Source organism: Rhinatrema bivittatum, chromosome 16, assembly GCF_901001135.1.
Source record: "Rhinatrema bivittatum chromosome 16, aRhiBiv1.1, whole genome shotgun sequence".
In the NCBI taxonomy this organism is placed as follows: domain Eukaryota; kingdom Metazoa; phylum Chordata; class Amphibia; order Gymnophiona; family Rhinatrematidae; genus Rhinatrema; species Rhinatrema bivittatum.
In genome coordinates this window covers 17,915,045-17,928,551 of record NC_042630.1, presented here as the reverse complement: position 1 = coordinate 17,928,551, position 13,507 = coordinate 17,915,045, and the positions used below count along the sequence as shown (strand labels likewise).

General features: G+C 48.6%; 1 protein-coding gene across 1 annotated transcript in view; it reads left to right on the top strand.

Moving 5' to 3' along the window:
• LOC115077463 (vigilin-like) overlaps positions 1–12,480 on the top strand; it is a 36,781-nt gene extending 24,301 nt beyond the window's left edge. The window contains 14 exon segments of the mRNA XM_029579756.1: positions 292–507; positions 6,714–6,920; positions 7,021–7,132; positions 7,135–7,235; positions 7,919–8,125; positions 8,280–8,387; positions 8,679–8,783; positions 9,740–9,818; positions 10,103–10,242; positions 10,449–10,553; positions 11,258–11,371; positions 11,537–11,623; positions 11,753–11,884; positions 12,172–12,480. Of these exon segments, the coding sequence (XP_029435616.1) occupies positions 292–507; positions 6,714–6,920; positions 7,021–7,132; positions 7,135–7,235; positions 7,919–8,125; positions 8,280–8,387; positions 8,679–8,783; positions 9,740–9,818; positions 10,103–10,242; positions 10,449–10,553; positions 11,258–11,371; positions 11,537–11,623; positions 11,753–11,884; positions 12,172–12,480 (2,022 nt within the window).
• The last annotated feature ends 1,027 nt before the right edge of the window (positions 12,481–13,507 follow it).

The following is a 13,507-nucleotide window of genomic DNA, read 5'->3' as shown; positions in this document are numbered from 1 at the left end:
AGTCCCAGAAGATCCTCAGTGGTGGGGACTAGAGAGGAACGAGTGGTGAAGCCTGGGGTGGGCATAGTGTGGAATCCTCTGCAGAGAGGACTGAAGATGAAAAAAAGTAGAATCTGCAATATTCTAGCAGGAAGGCAGTCTTTAGCTCTCAAGTGAGATGTTTACCTTTTGCTAGTACCTTCACGACTCCCCAAGCCTCTCCAATCTCTACCTTAGATGAATGGTGGGTTGCTAGGCCAAGGTTGTCTCATGTAGGGTTAATCACTATTTTTTTTCTTGTACCTGGGCCAGGTGTTTCACGTCCCTCTGGAAGAGCGTCGGTACAAGGACAACAGCCAGTTTGGAGAGGGAGAGGAGGCAAAGGTTTGTCTGGACATCATGCAGAGGACAGGGGCTCACATCGAGCTCTCCCTGGCCAAGGACCAGGGGCTCTCAATCATGGTGACTGGTAAACTGGACTCCGTCATGAAAGCTCGGAAGGAAATTGTCGCTCGGCTTCAGACCCAGGTGGGTCCCTTACATCATTGGCATGTAGTAAATGATGAATGGGTTGATCTGTTGCTTGGGTGCATTTTTTTTCTGGAACTCCCAGCTCAGCAGACCTCCTTCAGTTTACCAGGTATTGCTATTTTTTGACACACATACTGCAGAGTAGCAGTAACATATTTGGTAGGATATGTGTGCTTTTCGTTAAGCAAATATTAAAGAAGGCAGTGTTCCTGTTCATACCCCGGATCGGTCCAGACAAGTGTGTTTATGCATCCCTACCAGCAGATGGAGGCAGAGAACAAAACTGAGGCACTGCTGCATAACCGAGTGGCCACCTGCAGTCCCTCAGTATTTCTCTGTCTCCAGCAGATGTAGGGGGGGGGGGGGGGGGGTTTGGTAATCTCTGTCCGGACTCGGCCCTTCTTGACAGTGGGGGGTAGATAGCCAGGGGTCCTGATTCCCTCTCCCCCTCTGGGCCCTTCTCTCCCTTGGTGGGCCTGTCTCCTCAGCCTCCTATCTCCAGAAGCAGGGGAGTAGTTCTTTCCCCTCTTTTTTTGTTGTTTTTGTTGTGGCCTGTCTTTTTTGTTTTTTTTTTTTATTATTATAAAAAAACAAATTAAAAAAAGACTTGAAGCAGGGAGGTCAGCAGCAGCAGAGGCTCTGTGCAAGGCTGAGGAGCGGGTAAGTATTTCTTTTCCTGCCGAGAGGCAGACCAGAGGGAGAGGGCCGAATTGCCTGCCTTTATCGGGGGTCGGGTGAGTTCTGAATTTCAGCACCAGGACAGCGGCGAGTGCGATTCAGTTTATTTTTAGGCCTGACCATGTGTGCAGGCCCGCCCGCCCCGACATGCCAGCTCCCATGCAGCTACGATTTGAGGCAAAGTCGCCTCTATGTGTGCCTCAGAGGGGGGCCTCGGCCTCTGCAGGAACCTCGGGGAACAGCACGAAGGTGCAGATGACTGGGATGGCTCTGGGGTGGTCAGAGGAGCCGGCGGCCATTTTGGCAGCACATGTTGACGTGCAGGCTGCCGTTTCTGAGCCCTGGGATTCTCCCCACAGGGCTCAGGGGACAGGGAGGGGCTCGTGAATAAGCTAATCAGGAATCTTCCTCCTCAGACCCGGAGGCTTTTTCCACAGGGTTTGTGCTTTCTCCTTCATAAGGCTTATTTAGCCAGGAAGGAGCTTAGGGGCAAAGAGACCCTTGCCTAGGAAGTCCTGGACGGCCAAAAAGGCTAGAGAGCCCACGGACTCAGGAGGGTTCCTTCGTATGCTGGGACTCTGGCGTGCCCCGGAGGAGGATGATTCGTTGGATAGCCTGGATGATCCTGAGCAGCTTCAAGGGGGTCTGGTGGGACCAGACAAGGACCCTGTTGATGCCCTGGGAGATCCGGGGCAGGACCCGGATCCATTGGATGCTTTGGGAGACCCCTGCAGGATCCGGACACTTAGGAACCAGATGCTGTTCCGGTCTTGGAAGATGACGACCAGCGAGTGGTTCGGCTGTTCAGAGGGAGGAACTGGGTCCATTGATTCCCCTAGGTCTGGAGGAGCTCGAGATCAGGAAGGGGTGAACCCACTCCTGGAGGGATTGCGGGGACCTCCTACCACTTTCCAATTGCCAAAGCAGGTGAAGAAGTTGGTGGATTGGGAAAGGGATTCTTCCCGAGGTGGACCTGAAGGTCGCTAGGGCTATAGGGAAGCTATATCCCTTGCCGGAACAGACCTTGGAGTCGTGGAGAATTCCCAAGGTGGATGCAGCCATGTCACCGGTTACTAAAAAGATGACCATCCCGGTAATGGGAGCAGCAGCTCTCAAGGATGTCCAGGATAGGAAGCTGAAGATCCTACTAAAGTGGCTCTTTGAAGTCTCAGCTTTGACTCTTCAGGCAGTGGTGTGCAGAAGTCTGATCTAGAGAGCCTGTTTGTCCTGGGTGCAGAAGGCACATGACAAACGTTCAGGAACAGCAACTGAAGCAGCACAGGCGGCCTGTTTAGAGGCTTGGGTAGCCTATGTGGCTGATGCTCTGTATGACATGTTTCGGACTTCTGCCAGGAGTATGGTCTCGGCGGTGGTGGCGTGAAGGCTCCTGTGGCTGTGAATTTGGTCAGCGGACGTGTGGTCTAAAGCCCAGCCGTCAAACCTCCCCTTCAGTGGGAAGCTCCTCTTTGGGGAGGACTTGGAGCAGCTTGTGAAGTAGTTAGTCGAAAAGCAATAAATTACCTGAGGACAGGAAGGGTCCTAAGAAGTCCTTTCTGCTGCAAGCCCATTTTCGAGAGGCTAGGAGATTTCTGGCGGTCTGAGCCCCTGCGCCAGCATCGCAGAAACAGAGTTCGGGAGACAGCGCAGATTCCCGAGGGACGGTGGGTCCTAAGGGAGAGCGGAAGTAAGGTTGGACAATGAAGGTGTGTTGGTCCTCTCCTCTCTGGAAGCTATCTGAGGGAGGCTCTCTCTTTTATGAGGAGTGGACGAGAATCACGTTGAACTGGTGGGTCCTGGAGGTGATAAGACGGTTACAGCTTAGAATTTTCTTGGCCGCTTAGGGATGCCTTTGTAGTCTCTGCTGTGTCTCTTGGTGCAAGCGAAAGGTGGTGCAAGACATGCTACAGCGCTTACAACTTCTGTGCACCACTGTTCCAGTGCCGCCTCAGGAGAGAGGGCAGGGCAGGTATTCTATGTACTTCCTGGTGACAAAGAAAGAGGGGACCTTTCGGCCCATTCTTGATCTGCAGAAGGTAAATGCGGCCCTCCGGGTGCCATGTTTTCGAATGGAGATGCTGCACATAGTGATAGCGGAGGTGCGAAAAGGGTAATTTCTAGCGTCCTTGTACTTGTCAGAGGCCTATCTTCATATCCCCATTCGGCCTGAACATCAGAGGTTCATGGATCTGGGAGAACCTTTCCAGTTTTGAACTGTTCCCTTTGGGTTTGCGACAGCGCCGCACACATTCACAAAGGTGATGGTGGTAGAGGCAGCGGCACTCAGGAAGGAGGGTGACCTGGTCCGCCCGTACCTGATGATAAACTGATACGAGCAAAGTCTGTGGAGTGCGGTCACTCGGTCCAGTGTGTACTTCAGCTTCTGGGGGCATTTGGCTTGCGAGGAGTCATCTGAAGCTGACCCAATCTTGGAGTATGTGGGTGCATGCTTTGATACACAGCTGGGGAAGGTGTTCCTGACTTCGGAGAGAGTCCTCAAGCTTCAGAGTCAGGTTCTTCGGTTGCTGAGCCTGTCAGTGCCCAAGGTCTGGGATTACCTGCAGGTCCTGGAGTCCATGACTTCTACGCTGGATTTAGTGCCATGGACTTTTGCTCACGTGTGTCCTCTGCAGGGGGCTCTGTTATCCCATTGAAAGCCCCTGTCTGAGGAATTTCAGCTTCCTTTACCATTGCCAGAGAGTACCAGGTCCAGTGTTTCATGGTGGCTGTCGCGGCACAGTCTGGAAAAGGGAATGGATCTGGGTACTGGTAACCACGGATGCCAGCCTCTCTGGATGGGGGAACGATTTGCCAAGGAAAATCGGCCCAGGGTCAGTGGTTGTTGGTGGAGGTGGCTTGGTCAATCAATCGATTGGAAATCAGGGCGGTGCACAAGGCCTTGTTGGCATTTCTTCCGCTCGTTCAGGACAAGTCGGTGCAAGTACTCTCTATTACCCCCCAAAGATCTCTCAGGTCATCTATGAATCCTTGGCAGTCTAAAAATCAAATACCCAGCCTTATACCTATCACCTATTTCTTTAGCCAACATTTGGCTCCGTAGCATTTAAGTTATGTTATTAACCCCATATATCTGCATCCAAGTTCCTGCTACCTGTTCATTGTAAGACATTAACTTGTCAATGTTTCTGTTTAGAATGTAAACCGAATTGATCAGTAACTCTGTTATTGGAAAGTCGGTATATAAAAGTGCTAAATAAATAAGTATTTTCGGACAATGGGACAACGGTAGCGAACATCAGTTGTCAAGGTGGAATGACGTCTAGTGGCGCTGGAGGCACAGGAGATGTTCATGTGAGCAGAGAAACATCTGGTGAGACTAGCGGCTTCTCATGTGGCCAGAGTGGACAATGTGCAGGCAGACTTACTCAGCAGGCAGTGCCTGGAACCAGGGGAGTGGGAGTTGTCGGCAGAAGCCTTCACCTTGCTGCAAGCAAGGAGGGGCAAACCAGTGATAGACATTATGGTGACTCCAGCAAATGCGAAAACAGATCGCTTTTTCAGTCACAGATGGGAGGTCGGATCGGAGAGCATAGATGCTTTCGTTCAACTGTGGCTGACACATACCTTACTGTACGTGTTTCCTTTTTGGCCACTCATAGGATGAGTGCTACAGTACATCAAAAATCATCCAGGCAGAGTGATTCTGGTGGCGCCCGAGTGGCTGCGTCGGCCGTGTTTTGTGGACCTTATGTGTCTAGCGGTGGACTGGCCCGTTCGCTTGGTTCATCTCTCAGGGTTATTTCGACAGGGACCCGTATTTTCCGAGTGAGAAGATCACTTCTGTCTAGCGACTTAGCTTTTGAGAGGGGGGCTCTGTTTGAAGGGATTTTTGGAGCCGGTGATTGCAGCTTTGCTTCAGGCAAGGAGATCTTCCACGTCAATAGCTTATGTTCAGGTGTGGAGAGTTTTTGAATCCTGGTGTTTGCTGAACAGAGTGCAGCCCTTAAAGGTGGATATCCTGCAGATCTTGGCCTTCTTGCAGAGCAGGTTGACTAAGGGGTTGGCAAATAATTCCTTTCGGGTCCAGGTAGCAGCTTCGGATTCCTTGCGTAGTAGGATTCAGGGAAGACCGCTGGCGTCTCATCCGGATGTGACTCGTTTCCTAAAAGGGGCAAAGCATCTGCGTCCTCCGGTACGGAAGATCTGTCCGTCATGGAATCTGAATTTGGTTCTTATGGTTCTGTGTGGCCCTCATTTTGAGCCAATTCGGATGGTGATGTTGAAAGATTTAACCCTGAAGACTGTTTTCTTGGTGGCCATTGTTCGGCTAGGCGAATATCTGAGCTGCAGGCGTTGTCGTGTAGGGACCCTTTCCTGTGTTTTTTGGAAGATGGTGTTTCTTGGAAGATGGTGTTTCTTTATGCATGGTTCCTTCTTTTTTGCCGAAGGTAGTGACCTCTTTCTTCCTTAATAAGGTGGTTGAGCTTCTGGCCTTTCTGAACTTGACAGCTGATTCTTCAATGGCTAGGGAACTTCACTGATCGGATGTGCGTCGTATCCTTTTGCGATATCTCAAGGTGACTAATGCCTTTCGGAAACTAGACCATCTATTTGGCCTGTTCAGGAGCAAGGAAGGGAAATAAGGCTTCCAAGGGCAGTATTTGCTCGCTGGTTAAAAGAGATGATAGCTTTGGCTTACATCTGCTAGGGCTGGCTGGTGCCAGAGGGGTTGCGAGCGCATTCCAATAGGGCACAGGCGACCTCGTGGGTGGAGTGTTGGTTGCTTTCTCTGCAGGAGATCCGTCATGCGGCGATATGGTCTTCTCTTCACATGTTTACCAAACATTACCACTTAGATGTGTAGGCTCCAGAGGAAGCGACATTTGGGGGGATAGTATTGCACGCGGGTCTTTCGGGTTCCCGCCCAGAATAGAGTGGCTTGGATACATCCCACTTGTCTGGACTGCTCTGGGATATGAACAGGAAAGGAAAATTTGGTTCTTACCTGCTAATTTTCCTTCCTGAAGTACCACAGATGTCCAGATACCGTTCCCATCTGTCAAAAGACTTCCTTGCTTCTGGATATGGATAAGCTGATTGAGCTGGCATTTGATATAATCAGAGTAATAAAAACTATACATGGTTTGGTATATGTTGGTGTTAAATCAAGGGGGCCTAGATTGCAGAGGACTCCAACTTTGTCTCTTTTCGTCCAAGGTTTATTGGGGTTTTGTTAAGGTAGACATCTTGGCTTGGGTACAGGTCAATACTGAGGGACTGCAGGTGGCACTCTGTTATGCAGCAGTGCCTCAAAGTTTTGTTCTCTGCCTCCATCTGCTGGTAGGGATGCATAAACTCACTCATCTGGACAGATCCATGGTACTTCAGGAACAAAAATTAGCAGGTAAGAACCAATTTTCCTATCCTTTTCCGATGTATGCTCAAGGAAGAACTATGTTCATTCCTGTAGGTGGGGAGGGGGTGAAATTGGCATTGCACATTAGTGAAGTAAAAGTGGTCAATGATTGGGTTGTGTCTGCCCCTTTTCCTTCAACCTTCCCCCAAAGGCTTCAGCTACTGTCACCATCCCCAAGGAGCACCATCGCTTTGTGATTGGCAAAAACGGAGAGAAATTACAAGAGCTGGAATTGAAAACTGCCACCAAGATCAATATCCCCCGCCCTGAGGACCCGAGCAATCAGATCAAGATTACTGGCACTAAGGAAGGCATCGAAAAGGCCCGGCACGAGATCCTACTTATCTCTGCAGAGCAGGTAACTAGAGCATCTTTGGGGGAGATGATTCTCTCTCAGGAGTGTTCTGACAGTAGAGGTTTAATGCAAGCTCTCTGTCCTACCCAATCAATTCCCACAGGATAAGCGTGCTGTGGAGCGGGTCAGCTTGGAGAAAGCCTTCCACCCTTTCATCGCTGGAGCCTTCAACAAGGTGGTGCAGGAGATTATGCAGGAGAGTGGGGCTCGCATTAACATCCCCCGCCCAGTGTCAGCAAGGATGAGATCATCATTACGGGAGAGAAGGAGCCTGTTGCGCAAGCCCTGCTGCGCATCCGCAAAATTTACGAAGATAAGGTCAGGCCAGGGGCCACAGGGTAAAAAAAAAAAAAGAAAAATTAGAGGGAGTGGGATGTTGTAAAGCTTGGGAGCCAGGCTCAGGTCACTGGGAATTGACATGTTTTGGGGGGAATGGGCAGACTGTGGGTTATGCCTCCCTTCCAGCAGAGGGAGACAGAGAAAAACTTGAAGGGCACCCTCTCTTAACCTGTTGTGCCACCTGCATCCCTTCAGTATTCCTCTGTCTCCAGCAGATGGAGGTGGTGAAAACCCTGCAGTCTTGCCTGCAAGAAGCCCACCCGGGAAGAATAAACTGTGCAACCTTTATGATTGAGTTTATTTTCTTTAATAAATATAAGTTAAAAAAAATTCACAAAAGTTTTAAGCTGGTTTTTATTGATAGCGTTTCTTGTAAAGCAAAATGAAGTTTCCTGTTGAAATTAGATATTATATACAAGATATTGTTTTTAAGTAACTATTGATAGTTTTTTTTAGCTTTGACAGTAGTAAATCGGCTATTTCGGTTCTAAACATGACATACATATATATGATGTCAAAAAAACCAAAATAAACCTGCTCCAACTGCTGGATAAGGGGACTAAACCCATTTGTACTTGATTGGTGTAGAAGGAAAGGAAATTATCAGGTAAGTCTTAATGTCACTTCATAGAGAATGGTTTCTCTTTCTCTTGTCCCCCCAGAAACGCAAGACCACGACCATCTCGGTGGAGGTGAAGAAGTCCCAGCACAAATATATTATTGGGCCAAAGGGAAATACGCTACAGGAGATCTTAGACACCACGGGGGTTTCTGTGGAGATGCCTCCCCTGGACAGTGGCTCTGAGACCATCATTCTGCGGGGGGAACCTGACAGACTGGGCCCAGCTCTGACTCAGGTCTATGCAAAGGTGAGGGGGTCAATAAGGTGTGCGTTGCCCAGTTTGCCTGTTTTCATGAGGGAGAAGGGAGGGGTAGAATGAGGATGCTGAAACATGACTAGGTTATGAAAAGGGAAAGGGGCTCTTAAGTTATGAATCTTCCTGCAATCATTCCTCCCTTCAGGCGAAGAGTGTGATGGTAGCTGAAGTAACGGCTCCAGCCTGGCTACATCGTTTCATCATCGGGAAGAAAGGGCAGAACATCGGACGGATTACCCAGCAGCTGCCCAAGGTAAGAAACGAAGTGCTGAGGAGCTCGCCCTGCTGGCACTGTCAGGTCAGTGGCAGGAACCAAATGGTATGCTGGAAGAGTAAGAAGCAGCTGCAGTGCAAACTTGTGGATAGATATTGGCAGGTTGCTCGGGAGGAGATAAAATCTCTTGGGCTTTTGATGCTTGGCTTCAGTTCATTGCAATTCAAGGGCAGATGTTACTTTACATGCTGTACAGTTGTCAAAAAGTCTTCAGGATAGATTCCTCTTCTCCATGGCTTCTGATCTGCTGCATCTTGCCTGACTCCACAGGTTCACATCGAGTTCACAGATGGAGATGAGCGCATCACTCTGGAAGGTCCAACGGAAGAGGTGGAGGTGGCACAGACGCAGATCCAGGAGATCATCAGGGACCTGGTGAGTGCTATGGCTCTGCTGTAATCGCTGCTGGTTTGTTAGGGCAGGGCCCTCTTGCCTGTAAACCAATGAACTGGCTGAAGCTAGCACTGCCTAGCTAAAATTATAAAGCTGTCTTTTAGAGTTTAAAAAAAATTCCAATGCTACTTTCCCTATTTAGAAGGTAGAGGAGAAGCATTTCAATCTTTATAGTGCATATTTATGAAATGGCCAGTGTCTGAGAGCCTTCTGCTAAAGAGACGATGAAGTCTGGAAAGTGTAAAGCACTGGAAAGGTTTGTGTGAGGCCTGCCCTCAGCAGCTGACCTCACGCCTTGACATGGGGCTTTGGGTGACATCACAGGCGTGCATTATCAGAGGGTTTCCCCCACCTCCCATACTGCCTCAGACACTGATAAAGGGAGGTAATTCTGAAATGCACTGAAGCTGCTACCCAGGACACCTCCAGTTTCCGTTGGCCCCTCCCTAGTTCGGCCTAGCTACATGTATGTCATCCAGAGACGCTCCCAGCCAATCAAGGTAAGATGTTTATAAAGTTTCCACTTCTGCCCCTGTTGGTCCCTCCCAAGCTAGAAGGTTCATTCACATCTCAGCTCTTTGACTGGACTGTTAATGCATTAGCTATCCTTTAAAAAAAAAAAAAAAAAAATTAAAATTCTATTCTGTCACTGATGTCAAATGTATTGTGACATCGACTCATCTGAGCATGGAAGGGTCTCTCCTCCATGGGTAGAGGGAGCAGCGTGTATATAAAGGAGCCATTTGTCCCATGGCAATGTGGTATTCTATATGTGATCAGGACCACATGATGCTAGAACGGCCTTGCAGGGAGCACATACATGTTTGCAATTCTGTATGTGCTCAGAGCCTAAGGATAGTAGAAACTCCTCTCTGTATGCACTTGATAGTCCTTCCCCATTATTTGACAGCCAATTTGTTCTCATGCCTTCTTCACAGCTTGGCCGCATGGACTACACCGAAGTGATGATTGATCAGAGATTCCACCGACACCTGATTGGCAAGAATGGTGCAAACAGTAAGTTTCCTGACATACTGCTTTGGTGTGCTTGCTCCATGACCTGAGTGTAAAACAGGGATCCTGCAGTTCACAGTGGAAGTGGAAGAATATTAGCACATTCACTGTGGGGCTCTGCAAATTCCATGTGGCAGCCCGTTGATGTTGGCCCTGGAATAGGACTGACTTGGCTGCTTGTCACTGGATGATAGAGTGCACAGGATGCGAGGCCTGAGCAGGAGCTACAAATAGGCAGCAGCTAGGTATCATCCCTGGGCCTTCACCATTGTGCTCTTGTCCTACAGTTAATCGTATTAAGGAGCAGTATAAAGTGTCGGTGCGGATCCCTCCAGACAATGAGAAAAGCAATCTTATCCGCATTGAGGGGGACCCCCAGGGGGTGCAGCTGGCCCGCAAGGAACTGCTGGAGATGGCAGCCAGGATGGTGAATCTCTTCTTTCCTCAGTCTCCATTTTCCCCCTGTTTGATGATAATTCCATATTTGTGTACATGAACATTTTTATTTTGACATAGAAAACTTGATATAAAACTTAAAATGTGTACCCCACCTACTACCAACTTCTGTTCACCTATCTTTCTCCTCTCCTTTTCATCATCCCTACTCACCTTTTAAGGATATTTCTTCCCTAGGAAAATGAACGTACCAAGGATTTGATAATTGAGCAACGCTTCCACCGAACCATTATTGGGCAGAAAGGAGAGAGAATCAAAGAGATTCGTGACAAATTTCCTGAGGTGAGGCAGGAGGGCTGGGGCTGTCTGCCTTAGGCTGTGCCAGGGCATTAGTGAGAAATTAGATTGTAAGCCCTCTGGGGACATAAAATACCTGTGGACCTGAATGTACCTCACTATGAGCTACCAATGAAAAGGGTGAGCGCAATCCAAATAAAAATAAAGTACTGAGACATGAATACATACTCTCAGTATTCTCGTGCCTGTAGAGGCAAGATCAGCTTTGTGTGATGGGCCTTGGCAGCTCTTGAGATTTTCTTCCCATGTACTCTCACTTTGCTGCTTGAACAGGACTTTGTAACACAGTCTGCTTTACTGCCCAAAGAAAATGGCTACAGAAGCCTAGGCTGTGTCTGCTCAGCGACATCCTCTTGAGAAGTCTTGTCAGTAGCTGCCTGATTGTTGCAAATGGGGAGGATACTGATGAAACTTCAGCCTCCACTTTCCCTGTGCAGTAATGTGGGTGAAAATGGTCTGAGGCCAAGTAATGATGGACTGTAAGTTTTTCAGCAGTCTTACAAACCCCGAGAGGAAAAGCATAACTTGTTATACTACAAGGATACCCTGGAAACTGAGGCTTCGGTGTATTGCGCGCATAATATTTCAGTATGACCAATGGACCCTCGCATCCCATAGTCTGGATTTAAATGGTGGGAGAGGATGTTGGGCCAGATCCAGCTGCCTCACGTGCTGATCACTTCCAATAGGTCCTCATCAATTTCCCAGACCCTTCGCAGAAAAGCGACATCGTGCAGTTACGGGGCCCAAAGAATGAGGTGGAGAAATGTGCCAAGTTCCTGCAGAAAGTCATCATGGAGCTGGTAAGCAATGCATGGCAGAGAGAGCATGTGTCCTTTGTGGGAGGGATGATGGCCACCCCTGTGGTGAATGTGTGATTATTCAAGTCTTCATGCATATTAGAAATAGAATTTTTTCAATGCAAGTTAATAAAATGTTGGGGGGTGGGGGTTGGTTTATCATTCCAGATTGAGAACAGCTTCTCCATTCCTGTGCCGATCTTCAAGCAGTTCCATAAAAACATCATCGGGAAAGGCGGCGCAAACATTAAGAAAGTGAGTCTGGGTTATTTCTTACCTTACCCATCCCGGTCTGAGGATCTTAAGCACTCCCACTTTCCTCAGAGGTGACTCGTCTCTCTTACGGGCGGTACCACCTGCCCCTCGCTGCCTTTGTCTCACCAGATTCGTGAGGAAACCAACACCAAGATCGACCTCCCCACTGAAAACAGCAACTCTGAGGTGATTGTCATCACTGGCAAGAAGAGCAATTGTGAGGCAGCCCGTGATCGCATTCTCGCCATTCAGCGCGAACTGGTACGTGCTGGAAAAATGATACTGCCTTCCACCTTAAGGTCTTGACACAGGGATGCAGTGCATGTCCTAGGACCAGAGGGCTTAGGGGATGAGCACAGAAACACTGAGCCTGTCACCTCTGGGACTGGATGGAAGTCTCTGACTGGAAAAGCTTGCAAATACATTTTCTTAGCCTTTGCTGTGCAGACATTTTCCTAATTAAATTAATACAGTCATTAAGCGGCTGTGACTATGAGATGCAAGATACAGAAGCAAAAAATTACTTTTTTTTTTTTTTTTAAATTCAGGCAAACATCAGAGAAGCAGAAGTTTGTATCCCAGCCAAGCTACACAATTCGTTGATTGGAGCCAAAGGACGCTTGGTGCGCTCCGTCATGGAGGAGTGTGGTGGGGTGCACATCCACTTCCCCTCTGAGGGCTCAGGCAGCGACAAGGTCACCATCAGGGGCCCTGCAGAAGAGGTAGAGAAGGCCAGGAGGCAACTGCTGCAGCTGGCAGAAGAGAAGGTATGGCTGGGTTGGCCTGATACTAACAGTACTTGTATGGCAGGGCAGACAATAGTCTGCCACGAAAGAAATGCGGATGAAGGCAGTTGAGTGACTTATGACATTGGTGGTACACCATTGTGATGTCAGTGGGTCTTTATTAAAATGTATTAACCACATGCTCCATTGTTCACAGTGGGTTACTTACAAATATGGAGAAATTAGGTTCCTTTTCATTGTTAGTCCAGTTACTACTTATGGAGACAGATTAACCAACTTGCTTCATATACTTCTGTACTGATATCAGCCTGCCAGTATTCTCTGTCTCCAGCAGATGGTGGATATACATATAATTCTGTGGACGTAGGCCTGTCAGGATCAGGCCTGGGAACTCCTGAGGTGATAGCTGAGACTCCCTCAGTTGAGCTAGACTCAGTGCCTATACTTCAGGTGTTGTGGGGGGAGGAGGGAATCCCAGCAATGAAGGCAGGGACCTGGGAAAATTTTCAGAATGGTAAGGCAGTTTCCCTGTACGTACCCAGGTCAGTCCAGACTTATGGGTTTTGCCTCCCCACCAGCAGATGGAGACAGAAGATTTGACTGACTTTGACCTATACTCTGAGGAGCCACCCACAGACTGTCAGTATTCTCTGTCTCCAGCATATGGTGGAGGTGCAAAATCCTGCAGTCTGGAGTTAGGCCAAATTAAAAATAAATAATTAATTAATTAATTAAAAAAAATTAACATAGAGAGGTAGATAGGCTTTAGGGAGCTATTTTTACCTGGTCTAGTTAAAAAAAAAAAAAAAAAAAAAAAAAAAGGGGGTTTAAAGTTAGTTTTTAGTGTGAAGCCTCCCAAGGGGTTGGCAGGTATTGAGGTTAGTGGAGCCGGGGTCGAGGATCCTGCTGTAGCTCCCCTAAGCCACTGAGGTGATACCGGGGAGCCTGGCTCACTCTCCTCATTCGGTAGACAGCTGCTGACTAGGTTTAAAAAAAACAAAACCCGGAGCAGAGCATTCTTTTTTGTTTTGCGGCGTGCCTTCTCCCTTGGCACTGGTTTCGCCTGCCGCAACAGCTCTCTTTCGGCTGTCAATCGTGCCTTTCTTCGTGCTCCGTTGCCGCGTGATCAGGCCTGCCT